The 17,945-nt window shown below is 44.1% G+C and overlaps 2 protein-coding genes across 3 annotated transcripts in view; one reads left to right on the top strand and one right to left on the bottom strand.

The window, feature by feature from the left end:
* The window catches only part of LOC137373011 (complement factor H-like), a 621,771-nt gene that overhangs the window by 366,357 nt on the left and 237,469 nt on the right, over positions 1 to 17,945 (bottom strand). The window lies entirely within an intron of this gene.
* aspm (assembly factor for spindle microtubules) overlaps positions 1 to 17,945 on the top strand; it is a 103,468-nt gene that overhangs the window by 53,813 nt on the left and 31,710 nt on the right. For both annotated transcript variants that reach the window (XM_068037705.1, XM_068037707.1), the window contains exons 19-22: positions 70 to 219; positions 2,329 to 2,495; positions 8,662 to 8,821; positions 17,730 to 17,939. In XM_068037705.1, the coding sequence (XP_067893806.1) occupies positions 70 to 219; positions 2,329 to 2,495; positions 8,662 to 8,821; positions 17,730 to 17,939 (687 nt within the window). The remainder of the gene's footprint in view (positions 1 to 69; positions 220 to 2,328; positions 2,496 to 8,661; positions 8,822 to 17,729; positions 17,940 to 17,945) is intronic.

Here is a 17,945-nt window from a genome sequence, read left to right on the forward strand (position 1 = left end):
TTCAGATATTAACAATATAAGTGGCCTGTTTACATTCTGTCATTTAAAAAATTTTAAAAATCCACACAGGCATGTTATCGTAGAAAGAAACAAAGGCAAATATTCCTTCTTAAAAAGAAAGCTACACGTGTGATAGAGCATCACTACAGAGCTTATCGTCAAAGAAAGGCTGAACAAGAAATATACCTTCAAATGAAGCATGCTGCAGTCATAATACAGGTATTTTTTGGCAAACTGTTGAATATGGTAGTTTTTCTCTCCCAATCTGTGCTGATTTGTCCTTTATGAAACTACTGCTCCAGATAGTCCCATGTTAGACTTTTTTTTTTGTTTGAGTTCAGAAGTTAAACTTGCCGATGTTATGTGACCTGACCCTTTTTTGAAATGATACTTGCATTTCCCACCTTTTACTTATAAAGAAAAGTTGCAGAACAGTAATTTTAAAAAGAAACTGTTCATAGGAATTGCTGTTCAATTTTGTTTTGAAGCTTGTGAATGTATATTGTCTGAAAGCATTGTCCTTTGCTTTGGAAGTGCCAGCACACTTCTAAGCTGCTTCACTGATGTCTTTGAACACTTGGGCAGGAATTTAACGTTAAACTGGTGGCCCCTCTCACTCAATGAAAAGTTGGGGGCGAGCCCCCCTCTACTGGGCCTGGAAGCCACGCTGCTATTTTGCATGACCCACGCCTTTAATTGGCCTCGAACAGGTTTTCCACCCCTCTGAGGCAGGAAGTCCTGCCTCCAAGACCTGACAGCCAATCAGAAGATTGCCAGTTCCTCAGTTCCTGTAGCGCCACCGGGAGAAGCGGCCACTGCTGGGACTGCACCCAGTGAGCGGAGCCATGATGGATGCCGGCCTTGGTGCAGGTAAGTACGGATTGGGCCTTGCCGGGGACAATCAGCTAGGCCCTGACAAGTTGGGGTGGGGGGTTCTGTCGGTGGAGCGTTGGCTGGAGTGCAGGGCGGGGTTAGTTGTAGTGGGGGTGCTTCTTGCAGGGGCCCTCGGGGCACAGGTTGCCCAATCAGGAGCCACACCTCCACCCCAGCCTGCAAGGAGGCCGCCTGGTATTACTGGGCAAACCCCTTGGGTGCTGAATTGCCTATGCGCAGCTGGTAAAATACTAGCAGTGGTGGGTGGAAGCCCTTAAGTGGCAAATAATTGGCCACTTAAGGGCCTCAATTGGCCTGGTGCAGGCAGGCCATTTGCCACCTCCCCTGCCACTGGTAAAACGGGCAGGTAGGCAATGGGCACAGCATCCCCTACTTCCCTCATGATTTTATGGCCCTCCCCAGCCTGCAAGCCCACTCCCAGGTGGGGGTAACAGGTGGCCTTAATCTCTGAATCTGGCATTGCCTTTCTCTTATCTGTACAAAGTGATGCAAAATAACAGTAACACTGGTTTGTAAATTATTTTCTTCTCCGATTTTAATCCTCCATACCCTCTTTAATGGTGCTATTATCTTCTATACATACTTATTTTAAAATTGCAACCTTCCTAAAGCAGGTGGCTTGGTAACATAGTTATATTGCTGACTTAGTGTCACCTTAATGGTTGGGCACACAGACCATTGTACGTTTAAGCTTAAATGTGAAGACCTGTACTCAACAGTTAAACTGATCTACCGTTGATGTGATAGTTGGCTCTGACAATATGCTGCAAAACCATCTGACAAATTTCTTCACCTTTGCACTGGCTGCTAGGCTTATCACACCAAAATATGATGGTCACTTTGCAGTTTTGCTCCATAATTGCATAGGTTTTGGGTTTTTGAAAGCATCATCGTCAATATTCTGCTCTTCACACCTTTGTTATAAAACATCTCTTCTATTGCTTCATTTCCTTTTTATCCTGAACATCAATCCTTGCTGTACTTTGTGGTCAAATACTTGCACAATTTCCTCCTGTCAACTTAAAGTCTTCTCTTATGTATACTGATGTGCGATTTCTTGCTTTGTTCTGCTTTGCACCTCCTGTAAATATTTAATGCATTTTAATTTTAATTATCTTGTTAATCCAATTTTAGTGTATCTTCCTTAGTAGCTATACTTACAGCTCACCAGTCTTGTGGCTTCTGCTTTCAAAGATGATTATTTTAGCACTTCATTTTATTAGATTTTCTTTTTATTTTCCCTCACGCTTTCACTTAACATTTTATGCGCGGGCATACTTGATGATCCACTAGTTTAAAATATTGTGACCTTCATTTGCTGCTTTTACAGTTGAGATTTGTCATTTTAATTAAAATTGTTTTCTGTTCTTCTTTACTCAACTTCAGCACCCATTGTCAATGAACATTTTATTATGTACTTGATTTTTGTTTCAGAATGCGTTCCGCAGGCATGGAGCAAGACAGCTAGTTAAAAAAGTGAGAGCTGCACAGAAAATCCAGGCATGGTACAAGGCTCAAGTTGTGCGCCGGCAGTATAAGTCCATACTTAATTCAGTTATATTTATCCAAGGGCAATTGAGAGCAAAACAAGAAAGATCCAGGTAACTTTTTAAGTAAAGGAAGTTGTGCGTTTTTTTTTATTATGGCTTGGATTTTGCAGTTGTATTGAAAGTGGAACTGTCAGTGTTCACCGTTATTACTCTGAAACTGATAGCAACTTCTGGTATTAGCACCAATGTTCCCTTTAAAATTTACTTGTTCTCTACAGCTCTTTCTTAATCTAGTATGCAACCCCCTTTATAAAAAAAAAAATTGTGTGGCCAAGCACATATGTTATCTATCACAAAACAAGGCCTGTGTGATGGCTTTTAGGCTGCTGTGCAGCTGAGCAGCTTGGCAGAGACATTGGTTAGCAAATGTTGAGTTAAACGTGGCGAGCTGGAAGTTGCTGTCAGGGATACCTTGCGTCTTGAAGGAGTGCGGGTTGTTGCAAAGAAATCAATGATTTGTCATGAAATTAACCTTTTTGCGCACCATTCTCACTGTAAAAGGGCATAGCTGAGGTATTAAATGAATATTTTGCCTGGGTTGCATCTTACTCCTTGGTAATGTTGAAAGAGGAGGTAAGTCAGACACTAGAGGGGTTTAAAATTGATAAAGAAGTATCAGATGGGCTGTCTGTACTTAAAGTGGATAAAGCACCAGGGCCGGATGAGATGCATCCAAGGATACTGAGGGAAGTGAGGGTGGAAATCACAGAGGCACTAACCATAATTTTTCAGTCTTTCTTCGACTTGGGGGTGGTGCCAGTGGACTGGAGATTTGCAAACGTTACACCCTTGTTGAAAATAGTGTGTAAAGATAAGCCCAGCAACTACAGGCCAGTCAGTTTAACTTAGGCGGTGGGAAAACTTCTAGAAAAAATAATTAGGGACAAAATGAATAGTCACATGGACAAATGTGAGTTAATTAAGTAAAGCCAGCATGGATTTCTTGAAGGAAAATCATGTTTAACTTGCTGGAGTTTTTTGAGGAGATAACAGAAGGTTGATGAGGACAATGCTGTTAATGTGTTGTACATGGACTTTCAAAAGGCATTTGATACAGTGCCACACAACAGACTTGTGAACAAACTTGTATAGGAATAAAAGGGACAGTAGCAACATGGATACGAAATTGACTGAGTGACAGGAATCAAAGAGTAGTGGCTAATGGCTGTTTTTCGGGCTGGAGGAAGATTCGTCGTGGAGTTCCCCAGGGGTCAGTGTTGGGACCCTTGCTTATCCTGATCTATATTAATGACCTAGACCTTGGTGCACAGGGCACAATTTCCAAGTTTGCAGATGATACAAAACTTGGAGCATTGTGAACTGTGAGGAGGATAGTGTGGAACTTCAAAAGGACATAGACAAGTTGGTGGAATGGGCAGACAGGTGGCAGATGAAGTTCAATGCAGAGAAATGTGAAGTTATTCATTTTGGTAGGAAAAGCATGGAGAGACAATATAGAATAAAGGGTACAATTCTAAAGGGGGTTCAGGAGCAGAGGGACCTAGGTGTATAGTGCATAAGGGGGATGGGATACAGAGTGGAAGTACAGTAGGGGTGACGTACAATCAAATATAAATGAGAAGCTAAGTCAATCTGGAGGGCAGAGTAAATATAGACCTGTTAAGGCTCAAGCAAATAATGCAAGGAGTCTTACTAGTAAGGCAGATGAATTGAGGGCATTGATTAACACATGGGAATATGATATTATTGCTATCACACAGACATGGTTGAGGGAAGGGCAGGACTGGCAGCTCAATATCCCAGGGTATAGAATCTTCAGACGTGATTAAAGAGTAGAACTTAAGAACAAAAAGGGGGCAATCATTTGACTGGGAGTGTACTACAGGCCTCCAAACAGTCAGGGAATAGATATGTAGGCAAATCTCTGAGAGGTGCAAAAGTGTTAGGATAATAATAGTAGGGGATTTCAACTTCCCCTTTATTAGAGGGGATAGTATTTGTGCAAAAAGCTTAAAGGGGGCGGAATTCTTCAAGTGCATTCAGGAGAGCTTTTTGAGCCAGCACGTAGAGAGTCCAACAAGAGGTGGAGCCGTACTGGACTTAATCCTTGGAATGAAGCCGGACAAGTGGTAGAAGTGGCAGTGGGGGAGCATTTTGGGGATAGTGACCATAATTCTAAGATTTAAGGGAGTTATGGAAAAGGACATAGAGGGACCAGAAATAAAAGTGATGAATTGGGGGAAGGCAGATTTCAATATGATAAAACAGAATCTGGCCAAAGTCGACTGGGAGCAGCTTCTTATAGGAAAGTCTACATCAGACCAGTGGGAGTCATTCAGAAAGGAAATTGTGAGGGTTCAGGTCCAACATCTTCCGTAAAGGTGAAGATAGGACCAACAAGTCAAGGGACCCATGGATGTCAAGGGATATAGAGGATTGGATACGGAATAAAAAGGAGGCTTATGGCAGATTGAGAGCGCTGAGAACAGCGGAGGCTCTAGAGGAGTATAGAAAGTGTAGGGGAGTACTTAAAAAAAAAAGTAATTAGGAGAGCAAAGAGAGGGCATGAGAAATCACTGGCAGACAAGATAAAGGAAAATCCCAAGGCGTTTTATAAGCATGTTAAGGGCAGGTGGATAACCAGGGAAAAAGTGGGGCTTATTAGGGATCAAAGAGGCAATCTGTGTGTGGAGCCGGAGGACATAGGTGAGGTTTTGAATGATTACTTTTCAATCTGTGTTCACTATGGGGAAGGACGATGTAGGTGTAGTGATTAGGGAGGGGGATTGTGATATACTTGATCAAATTAGTGTTGAAAAGGAGGAATTATTAGCTGTAATAGCGGGCTTGAAGGTGGATAAGTCCCCAGGCCCAGATGAGATGTATCCCAGGCTGCTATGTGAGGCAAGGGAAGAGATAGAGGGGCTCTGACACAAATTTTCAAATCTTCTCAGACCATAGGAGAGGTACCAGAGGACTGGAGGACAGCGAATGTGGTACCATTATTCAAGGACGTTAGCAGGGATAATCCAGGTAATTATAGGCCTGTGAGTCTAACGTCAGTGGTAGGGAAATTATTGGAAACAATTCTGAGAGACAGGATTAATCTCCACTTGGAGAGGCAGGGATTGATCAGGGATAGTCAGCATGGCTCTGTCAGAGGGAGATCGTGTCTAACAAATTTGATTGAATTTTTCGAGGAGGTGACTAGATATGTAGATGAGGGTAAAGCAGTTGCTGTAGTCTACATGGACTTCTGTAATGCTTTTGATAAGGTCCCGCATGGGAGATTGGTTAAGAAGGTAAGAGCCCATGGGATCCAGGGTAATTTGGCAAATTGGATGCAAAATTGGCTTGGTGGAAGGAGGCAGAGGGTGATGGTCGAAGGTTGTTTTTGCGAATGGAGGCCTGTGGCGAGTGGGGTACCGCAGGGATCGGTACTGGGACCTTTACTGTTTGTAGTGTACATTAATGATTTAGACATGAATATAGGAGGTATGATCAGCAAGTTCACAGACGATACGAAAATTGGTGTCGTAAATAGTGTGGAGGAAAGCCTTGGATTACAGGACGATATAGATGGGCTAGTAAGATGGCCGGAACAGTGGCAGATGGAGTTTAATCCTGAGGTGATGCACTTTGGGAGGACTAACAAGTCAAGGGAATATACGATGAATGGTCAGACCCTAGGGAGTACGGAGGGCTAGAGGGACCTTGGGCTGCTTGTCCATAGATCACTGAAGACAGCAGCACAGATAGATAAGGTGGTTCGGAAGGCATATGGGATACTTGCCTTTATTAGCCGAGGCATAGAATATAAGAGCAGGGAGGTTATGATGGAACTGTATAGAACGCTAGTTAGGCCACAGCTGGAGTACTCGGTACAGTTCTGGTCACGACCCTGTAGGAAGCATGTGATTGCACTGGAGAGGGTGTAGAGGAGATTCACCAAGATGTTGCCTGGGCTGGAGCATTTCAGTTATGAAGAGAGACTAGATAGGCTGGGGTTGTTTTTCTTGGAGCAGAGAAGGCTGAGGGGGGACCTGATTGAGGGATACAAAATTATGAGGGGTGTTGATAGGATAGATAGGAAGAAACATTTTCCCTTAGCGGAGGGGTCAATAACCAGGGGGCATAGATTTAAGGTAAGGGTCAGGAGGTTGAGGGGAGTTGAGGAAACTTTTTCACCCAGAGGGTAGTTCGAATCTGGAACACATTGCCTGAAGGGGTGGTGGAGGCAGGAACACTCACAACATTTAAGAAGCATTTAGATGAGCACTTGAAGCGCCATAGCATACAAGTCTACGGGCCAAGTGCGGAAAATGGCATTAGTTTGGACGGGTGCTTGATGGTCGGCGCAGGCGTGTTGGACCGAAGGGCCTGTTTCTGTGCTGTAAAACTCTATGACTCTATGATTAAGTCACTGAAGGTGGCAGGACAGATTGAGAGAGCAGTTAATAAAGCATACAGTATCCTGGACTTTATTAATAGGAGTACAGAGTACAAGAGCAAGGAAGTTATGTTGAACTTGTATAAGACACTACTTCGGCGTGAGCTGTATTATTGCGTCCAATTCTGGGCACCGCACCTGAGGAAAGTCGTGAGGCATTGGAGAGAGTGCAGAAATGATTGACAAGAATGTTTCCAGGGATGAGGAATTTCAGTTATGAAGATAGATTGGAGAAGTTAGGACTGTTTCCTTGGAAAAGAGAAGGCTGAGAGGTGATTCGTAAGAGGTATTCAAAATCATGAGGCGTCTGGATAGAGAGAAACAGTTCCCACTCGTGAAGGGATCGAGAACGAGAGGGCACAGATTTAAAGTATTTGGTAAGAGAAGCAAAAGTGCCAGGAGGAAAAACTTTTTCATGCAGCGGGTGGTTAGGGTCTGGAGTGCACTGCCTCAGAACGTGGTGGAGGCGGGTTCAATTGAAGCATTCAAAAGGGAATTAGTTAGTTATATGAACAGGAAGAATGTGCAGGGTTATGGGGAGAAGGCAGAGGAATGGAACTGAGGGAGTTGCTTTTTCAGAGAGCCAGTGCGGACACGATGGGTCGAATGGCTGCCTCCTGCACTGTAACTATTCATTGATTCTGTGATTAAATACAATTGAAAATGTTAAACCTTGTTGTATGAGGTGTATCTGAATTTTTAATGGCATACTAAATCGTAATTACTGCTGAACATCCTCTCTGGCCCTGAAATCTGGAATGTCATTCCCTCTCTTCTATGTTTTTTTTCTTTTAAAATTTGTTATTTCAGCCTCAATCCCATGTTCTTTATAAAACGATTCAAGAGTGAGTGATAATCAGTGCTTTTTATTTCCTGGGTTGGTGTCTGTTACAATTCATCAATCTGATTGGCTGCTCAACCTAATTGATGAGTTCAGTAGTCCTGGACACCAGAGATCCCTTATGGATAACATCAGAATCAATTGATGCCACAGATCTTTGTGCGCAGCTTTCTTCAAGGTCAGTGGCAAATGCCATCCCTTCGTTGTTGACCGCAAAATCTGGGCAATGCATTTTACTCATAAACGTGAGTTACAGATCAAATTGACAGTGATATTTGCCGTGCTTCCCAAAGCACAATTCAAATTGACTAAATGTAGTTTTTTTCATTCCAATGTAGCAAGAAAGAATATTAATAATGGCAATTTTTCAGCAAAATGTGGCACAGTTGTGTTGGGGCACAAGGAAGAGAAAAATGTGTAGAAACTACAGCAATGCTGTAAAGCGAATGAATTTAGAAACATTTCCTTTAAGAACAAATGACCAGTGAATGTACTTCTTTAAATGAGTAATATCCTTCAAATCTGTATATAATCGTCAGGATGAAAATCTCATCTCTCTAGATATAAAATTAGATTGGGTAGTCCCAATCCAATTCCTCGTGACATAGATTTCTACGCAAAAAACTACACACAAATGCCATACCAATAGCAATTTCAGCTGAGTATGTATCATGGTTAGTGTTGGACATGCAACAAGTGCCACACTGGTGCTGTCATAGAATCATATGTGGATGCTATTTAGAATTTGAGCCAAAATAAATGGTTTTAGCTGACACACAGTCCCTGAAATGAAAAGTGTTTCATTGCCCATCTGTCACACTGAGTGCAAAGAATTAAATTCAAAGGGGAAAGCAATTATTGTATTTCTGTAAGTAAAGGAACTGACTAGTTATGTGGTGATTTAAGTTTGTCCTTTTTACAAAATAGCTTGGTTAAATTATATTTTTTATATTTCCCGACTGTAGGTTTTTAAAGATCCAGGCTGCCACAATTGTTATTCAGCAAAGATGGAGAATGACTATTGCAATAAGGAGATTACAGCATGAAAACTTAAGAAAAACAATTGCAGCAATCAAAATCCAGGCCTTTTGGAAAGGACGTAAAGCCAGAAAACAATGGATCAAGGTAACCTATTTGCTCGAATAATCTATTGCATTTTCTTTGTCCTTTTGGCTTAATATGCAGTTGGGTGAATAGTGTAAACGTACTGAGGTAGAATTTCCATTTTGGATGCAATCTGCAACCCAGGCACGAACTGCACAGATTTTACGAAGTGAAGTTATGGTTCAAGGATCTGTTCAAACTCATTTGCATACCACTGAATCTAAAATCTTCCTTGAACCAATGCAATTGGGCAGCATAATACAATGTAATTGTTTCTTTCCCTTGCTTCAAAAAATATTCCTTGATGTAATTTAAGAGTGGTAACCTGGTGCAGCTTTATTAATCCAGCTGAAAATAGGTTTATCATAAAAAGTAAGCATTTATAGTGAGTGTCTAGTGCACTACCTGTGAATACCTAATATTAAATCACTGAAAATTACTTAAAAATACTAGTAAACTATTTACTAGTATTCTTGGTGTAGGTACACTAGTCAGTTCTTTAGTAAATTAAATATTTTTAAATATTTTGATCATGCCCTTGTGCCAAAAAACATCCAGTTTAATTTGAAGAGCTTCCTTGAAGAGGCACAATCAATGGAAGCTCACCATGCTCATTGTTTTGATCTAGAGCTATGGCTAGTTTTATGCGCGGGACCAGCTAACGGCATGATGCTTTTTTTAAACCAAATTCAAGTTCACGGACACTCAAGTTATGCTATCTGTAACATGAGCTTAAAATTCCTCAATTCCATGATCTTTTGTGGTGGCTTGGCCAATCTTGGGTGAATTGTGCTGGTACGGAGACTCTAGGCCACCATTTGCATTTTAATTCCAGGACATGGATTCAAATCCAAGCTAAATTGCTGGGATTAAAGTTGACTTTTTCTGACATTTGGGAAAGTTCAGGTAAAGTGAGTGAACAGTTTTGACCCGAGCTGAATTTTGTTCTGCTCCTGGTGTTGGGCTCCATGGCAGGGGGCCGGAAGATCGAAGTTTCAGCAGCCTGCCACAGAGCACGATGCTCGGTTTGCTGGGCCTGATCTTCCTGGCGGGGGTGAGACTCCATGGTGGCCGCTTGACGATGGGGCCCTGCTTTAAATATTTAAACAAACCTCATGCATCCATTTTAATACAATTCCCCGCAATCTTGCCATCAGATCTGGGTCTTCCATGCGACAGGCGGCACTCACGTGCCTTCACTTTCCTGTCCAGGGAAAGCTGGCGTCACTGAGGTGGGGAAGGGGAATTCAGGATTTTTAGTGTAGATGGTGGGGGTGGGGGGGAGGGGGGTGTGACCTCTGAAGTTTGTGCAGTTATGGTGGGGGTGAGAAAGGGTCAACTCTGCAATTTCGGAGTACTGGGGGAAATGGGGCAAACATTTATTTTCAGTTATGTGGTAGGGGGAAGGGTTTTGACTCTACAGTGTCTGAGCAGGGCTGGCAGCCTTTTAAAAATGGCACCAGTGCCTACGCAGCTACAGTTGACGCCGTTCACGTGTTGCTGAGCCAGCCCCCACCATGTAATTGGGGGAGGGTGGGGGCGGGCAGCCGCGCTGCATATTCTAATGAGCCATCGGGCTCAAGATCGTGGTGACATGCTGGCACGCGGCCAGTGCCTTCCGGCCACTTTTCTTTACACCCGCCACCACTCCCAGAGGTGGGAAAACAAAATCCAGCCTCCCGTTTCTGAAACAAAAACAATGAGTCAATCTGCACCTGGGGAAGGAAAAGACATGGTAATGCTGCAAGTATAACTCTTCATCTAAATTGAAAGATATGCAAACATTGTTCCAACAATGTCTAATTTTGTCTGCCGCCTTTTGGTTTGAACATTTACTTGAGTAACCCCAATAAGGGGTGATGTTGATTGGGTTTGGTCTTTTGTGTGTGGGGTTGGAGGGGGAAGATTGGCACAATCATGGAGTCTTTGAGATCATTTGGGACTTCCTCTTCATTCCAGACCTATAGGATGAGGGTGTGCAACTGTAATGTTAGTTCCTGTCCTCCCTGCTTAAAGATTTCAACGGGGATTCATCACCACCTGCTGCTTTGTTCTTCATTTGTGTGATGGCTTTCATCACATCCATAGGTGTTGGTGGAGTTCCGAGCTCATCTCTAATGGGATGTTGTGGGATGGATTTGAAAACACTCTTGGCAACATTGGATTCTTGATTGAAAAGGTCTTCAAAATGCTCCCTCCATTGGGCATTCAGAGCTTCCCTTTCCTTGATCAGAACTTCCCCCATCCTGAGGCCTCAAAGGAGCTGGTGCTTGAGTACTTGGGCCATAAATGGTCTTTGTGGCAGTGAAAAAGCTACAGATATCATTCATGTTAGTGAGATGTTGAATTTCCTTTGCCTTATCTGCTTGCCACCTGTTCATGTTGCAGGTGCTCCTTTGTACCTCTGCCTTTGTTTGTTGGTAAGCCAGTTTCTTTTGCTTTGAGTTTGGGTCATTCTGCCATGCACAGAAAGTCTTGTACTTGTGTTCAATCAGTTTGTTGATATCCTGATCATTTTTATCAAACCAGTCCTGATGTTTCCTGCAGAAAATCTAAGTGTATCTTTGCAGGCATTGATGATATTGGACTTAAGGACATCCCAAGCGCTATGGTCACTCTTCTTCTGTTCTTGATAGAAATTTGAACGTTTTCCTCTCACCCAACTTTGATCTTTTTTTCTCTGTGGACCTCTTCTGTTGCATCTGTCATTTCGGCGCCAGTTTGATGGACATGATTGAACGAATACGTCCGTGATCAGTCCAGCAATCATCAGCTCCTGTCATTGCTCTAGTGCTGCGGACAGCTTTGTGATTCTGGACACTGACGACGACGTAATCGATCAGGTACCAGTGTTTGGATTGTGGGTGTTGCCATGATGTTTTCTACTTGTTCTTCTGGCGGAACAAAGTATTGATGATGGTAAGCCTATGTTCTGTGCATTTGGTAAGGAAAAGAATGCCGTTGGAGTTGACATTTCCAATTCCTTCCCTGCCAATGGTTCCAGTCCAGAGATTGGAATCTCTTCCAACTCTGGCATTGAAGTCTCCGAGAAGATTAAGCCTGTCCTCCTTCGGAACCCCACAGAGCGCTTGGTCAAGAAATCTTCATTGGTTTTGTCGTCTGTGTCTAGAATTGGAGCATGTGCACTGATAACAGCATATTGGTTCCTTGCCAGTTTGAGATGAAGAGTCATGAGGCACTCATTGTTTCCAAGAAAGAACTCATTAATCTGGTTGACAAGTTTATTCTTGATGGCAAATCCAACTCCATGAATTCTGCATTCTTCTTCTGGTTTCCCTTCTAGAAGAAAGCATAGCTGCATCGGTGCTCATTGAGCTGCCCTTCTCCAGCTCGCCAGGCCTCACTCAGAGCAGTGATGTCAATGTCATATCGCTGGAGTTCTCAGGCAACAAATGCAGTTCACTCGTGGGTGTGTCTATGAGGGTTCTGATGTTCCAGGTCCCAAACTTTATAGCTCGTGTTTTCTGTGTGTTGCTATCGCAGAAGGTGATCTCTTTGGACGTGGCTATCCAGTAAGAAGATGTGAGGCAGACAATGTTTAGGACACCTTTTCTAGCCCCCTCCCCAAGAAGGGGTGAGCAGAGTGGACCCTAAAGGGGACTGCTCAGTCGCAGTAACAGCTGCTGAAAGGCACTCCTGCCACATCCAAGTGCTAGACGACCATCTTGTAATGGCCGTCCCCGTGCCAGGTCATGACTAGAAGCTTCCAGCCAACACAATCCTGGTCTGGTCGGCAAAGGGCTTGGAGGATGTGCTCGGAAAAGAAATTGACTGTGCATGACTTATTTTAGCGTGGGGAAACCTTTGCACAACAGCTTCCACACATCTTGACAGAACGATGCCTTGATCCAATGGCAAGGAAGCCAAGATGATTGGGAGGGGGTTTGTTCTGCTGCAGCCATCGTCCACCAGAATAGCTGTTGAGATATTTCAGATGGCACACCGTCCTCCACCTGTTCTATCATTGAGGACTTGTTTGCCAGAATCCTGTCTGCTGAGTATTCCTAGAGTTCCTAACAGGCCTTTATGGTAACCGAAGCGGTCCAGGCCATAAGGAGTCCCAACATACTTCACCCTGTTTTGTTTGACCCTTTCTTACACATTGCCCAGGTTCCGCAGCGAGGTGGAGGGGGTGGACTTTGAAACCCAATCTTCAAGAAAGGGGACAAATCCGACTGTAGAAATTACAGAGGCATCTCCCTGCTCTCCATTGCCGGAAAGATCATTATAAGAACCCTGCTAAACTTGTTTCGGGTTCAGTACTTGTTGAAGAGCTACTCCCTGAATCTCAGTGTGGATTTAGGCCATCAAGAGGCACTGCAGACATGATTTTCACAGCTCGTCAACTACTAGAAAAAGGTTGCGAACAACATCAACCTCTCTGCATTCTGGAAAATTCTGTTGAAGTACGGATGTGCTCCAAAATTCATCACCATCCTTCGCCTGCTTCATGATGATATGCGAGTGGTGATCCTTAGCAACGCATCCATTACAGACCCCTTTGAGGTTAAGACAGGAGTCAAACAAGGTTACGTCATTGCCCCAACTCTCTTTTTCAATCTTCCTAGCTGCCATGCTCCATCTGACTAGAGAAGAGCTCCCTGCTGGATTGCAGTTTATTTATTGACTGGACGGTAAACTATTTAATATCAGACAACTCTAATCAAAAACTAAACCACCCGACTTCAGCCATTGAGCTCCAATACACTGATGCGGTAAGTGCTGTGTCGGAAACAGATCTTCAGAGAATCATTGATGTATTTACTGATGCATATGAGAAGATGGGACTTGTACTAAACATTCAGAAGATCAGCGTTCTCCATTAGCAATCTCAAATGCACAAACCCCAGCCCCATTGATTGGGATTCATGATGTGTGTCTGGAAAATGTGGAACACTTCCAGTACCTTGGAAGTTATCTTTCACAGAGGGCTGACATTGACGATGAAATCCATCATCGCCTGATATCTGCTGATGCAGCCGTTGGCCACCTGAGGAAGCGAATGTTTGAAGATTACAACATCAAAACTGAAACCAAGTTTATGGCTGTCTATGCGGTCGTGATCCCTACCTTACGGTACAGGACTGAAACATGGACAATGTATAGGAGGAACCTCAAAGCACTGGAGTCATATCAACACTGCCAGTGGACGATCCTACATATCAAGTGGGGGGATAGGCATACCAACAACAGTGTTCTCTCTCAAGCAGGCACCACAAATATCAAGGCTATGATTATCCACCATCAGTTTTGTTGGGTTGGTCATATAGTTCAGATGTCAGATACCAGGCTCCCAAAGCAGGTCATCTTCTCCCAGCTCAGGCAGGCCAAACACATCAGAGGAGGACAGAAGAAGCTCTTCATGGATGTACTGAAAGCCAACATGAAGAAATGCAACACTGACATCAACTCCTGGGATGGAGGTAGAGTCTGCGGGAAGGATCCCAGCATTTTGAGACCCAACAACGACAAAATGAAGCGGAAAAGCAAGAACGACAAAAAGAACAAGCCATGCCCCAAATTAATAATACACAATCAGACATCCCACATGACAGCAAATGCCTTATACGCCCTAAAGTCTGTAGATCCCAAATTGGCCTCATCAGCCATCTTCAGACTCATGAAAGACAATCATCCTCGCCAGCGAAGGATAGCCAATTGTGGAGGGGGAGAAGCAAGGTCACGTATTGGGTGTAGATAGACAATTTGTTGTAGTACCTTTTGTTAGTGGCCTGTATTTTCTTCTCTTGGAAATGTACGCCTTGTCTTTTAGCACTTGTTGGAATTTCAACTCTGTGCCTGCAGATCATTCTGCCACCCTCCCCAATCTATGCATTCCACTATGTTTATGCATGTTAAAATATATGTCCATCTGCACATTTGGTTTAACTCTCGAGTTAAGTTTCCTTTCTACTCATTACCTTTCCACATAGCTTTATGTCATCAGCAGCTAGCCTGTTGTCGCCTTTTAATATTGTGAACCACGGAAGAGATCTCTGGAATGTAATTTTTTACTTCTCAGATTGAGAACTTGCTATTTTAACACCATCCTCTGAACTCCCCATCCAATAATTTAATTACTTTTTATCAAAGGATTTCAGTAGCTCTATAAAGCAAGATTCATTTATCCTAAATATTCAAAATACTGCGAAATTACTTTGAAAGTGTGCTATTCTTTTGGGCCTCCTTATCTCGAGAGACAATGGATACGCGCCTGGAGGTGGTCAGTGGTTTGTGAAGCAGCGCCTGGAGTGGCTATAAAGGCCAATTCTGGAGTGACAGGCTCTTCCACAGGTGCTGCAGAGAAATTTGTTTGTTGGGGCTGTTGCACAGTTGGCTCTCCCCTTGCGCCTCTGTCTTTTTTCCTGCCAACTACTAAGTCTCTTCGACTCGCCACAATTTAGCCCTGTCTTTATGGCTGCCCGCCAGCTCTGGCGAATGCTGGCAACTGACTCCCACGACTTGTGATCAATGTCACACGATTTCATGTCGCGTTTGCAGACGTCTTTATAACGGAGACATGGACGGCCGGTGGGTCTGATACCAGTGGCTCGCTCGCTGTACAATGTGTCTTTGGGGATCCTGCCATCTTCCATGCGGCTCACATGGCCAAGCCATCTCAAGCGCCGCTGACTCAGTAGTGTGTATAAGCTGGGGATGTTGGCCGCTTCAAGGACTTCTGTGTTGGAGATATAGTCCTGCCACCTGATGCCAAGTATTCTCCGAAGGCAGCGAAGATGGAATGAATTGAGACGTCGCTCTTGGCTGGCATACGTTGTCCAGGCCTCGCTGCCGTAGAGCAAGGTACTGAGGACACAGGCCTGATACACTCGGACTTTTGTGTTCCGTGTCAGTGCGCCATTTTCCCACACTCTCTTGGCCAGTCTGAACATAGCAGTGGAAGCCTTACCCATGCGCTTGTTGATTTCTGCATCTAGAGACAGGTTACTGGTGATAGTTGAGCCTAGGTAGGTGAACTCTTGAACCACTTCCAGAGCGTGGTCGCCAATATTGATGGATGGAGCATTTCTGACATCCTGCCCCATGATGTTCGTTTTCTTGAGGCTGATGGTTAGGCCAAATTCATTGCAGGCAGACGCAAACCTGTCGATGAGACTCTGCAGGCATTCTTCAGTGTGAGATGTTAAAGCAGCATCGTCAGCAAAGAGGAGTTCTCTGATGAGGACTTTCCGTACTTTGGACTTCGCTCTTAGACGGGCAAGGTTGAACAACCTGCCCCCTGATCTTGTGTGGAGGAAAATTCCTTCTTCAGAGGATTTGAACGCATGTGAAAGCAGCAGGGAGAAGAAAATCCCAAAAAGTGTGGGTGCGAGAACACAGCCCTGTTTCACACCACTCAGGATAGGAAAGGGCTCTGATGAGGAGCCACCATGTTGAATTGTGCCTTTCATATTGTCATGGAATGAGGTGATGATACTTAGTAGCTTTGGTGGACATCCGATCTTTTCTAGTAATCTGAAGAGACCACGTCTGCTGACGAGGTCAAAGGCTTTGGTGAGATCAATGAAAGCAATGTAGAGGGGCATCTGTTGTTCACGGCATTTCTCCTGTATCTGACGAAGGGAGAACAGCATGTCAATAGTCGATCTCTCTGCACGAAAGCCACACTGTGCCTCAGGGTAGACGCGCTCGGCCAGCTTCTGGAGCCTGTTCAGAGCGACTCGAGCAAAGACTTTCCCCACTATGCTGAGCAGGGAGATTCCACGGTAGTTGTTGCAGTCACCGCGGTCACCTTTGTTTTTATAGAGGGTGATGATGTTGGCATCGCGCATGTCCTGGGGTACTGCTCCCTCGTCCCAGCACAGGCATAGCAGTTCATGTAGTGCTGAGAGTATAGCAGGCTTGGCACTCTTGATTATTTCAGGGGTAATGCTGTCCTTCCCAGGGGCTTTTCCGCTGGCTAGGGAATCAATGGCATCACTGAGTTCCGATTTGGTTAGCTGTATGTCCAGCTCATCCATGACTGGTAGAGGCTGGGCTGCATTGAGGGCAGTCTCAATGACAGCATTCTCCCTGGAGTACAGTTCTAGGTAGTGCTCAACCCAGCGGTCCATCTGTTTGCGTTGGTCAGTGATTATGTCCCCCGATTTAGATTTGAGGGGGGTGATCTTTTTGATGGTTGGCCCAAGAGCTCTCTTCATGCCATCATACATTCCTCTGATGTTTCCGGTGTCTGAGGCCAGCTGAATATGGCTGCATAGGTGTTGCCAGTAGTCGTTTGCGCAACGCCTAGCTGTTCTTTGTGCAGTACTTCTGGCTGCTTTAAGTGCGGCGGATGTTAAATCGCTGGGGGCTTTCTTGTAGTTCAAAAGTGCAATGCGCTTAGCGGCTATGACAGGTTCCAGCTCTTCATTATGAGATTGAAACCAGTCTGCATTTCTCTTCGCACTTTTGCCGTAGGTGGTCAAAGCTGACTCATAGATGGCGTCTCTGATGTGGGCCCACTTGGTCTCAGCATCCCCTGTGGGAGTGTTTTGAAGGGCTGTTACAAGTGAATTTAGAAATTTTTGTAACAGCTGTGGGTGAGAAATTCTGCTCGTGTTGATGCGCGGGTGGCCCTTCTGCTTGGAATGATGCAACTTCTTTGGTCTGAGTCTAACCTTGCTGCACACCAGGGAGTGGTCGGTGTCGCAGTCCGCACTGTGGAAGCTGCGTGTGATTTGAACACTGTTTAAGGTGGCTCGCCTTGTGACAATGAGGTCTAGCTGGTGCCAACGACGTGATCTTGGGTGCCTCCATGAAACCTAGTGACAGGGAAAGTGTGCTATATCATAGTGTTTTCAGATAATATTTGAAATTGATTTTCAAAAGTTAAGTAGCTGAAGCAAATTACATATTGCAAAATTATTATACCACTAGTATTTATTTTCTTTAATTGGGATTACAGAAACATGAAGCTGCCTCTCAAATTCAGCTTGCATACAGAAGTTATAATCAAAGAAAGAAGTTTCTTCAGCAAAGAACGGCTGCAGTGGTAATAGAAAGATTTTACAGATCATGGCAGCTTGCAAAAACTGAAAAGGTGAAATACAAAAAAAACAGGGAGGCTGTAATTCTCTTGCAATCCAGATGTCGTGGATGGCTAATTCGCAAGAAGGTAATC

The sequence above is a fragment of the Heterodontus francisci genome, chromosome 8 (genome assembly GCF_036365525.1).
Source record: "Heterodontus francisci isolate sHetFra1 chromosome 8, sHetFra1.hap1, whole genome shotgun sequence".
Taxonomy (NCBI): Eukaryota; Metazoa; Chordata; class Chondrichthyes; order Heterodontiformes; family Heterodontidae; genus Heterodontus; species Heterodontus francisci.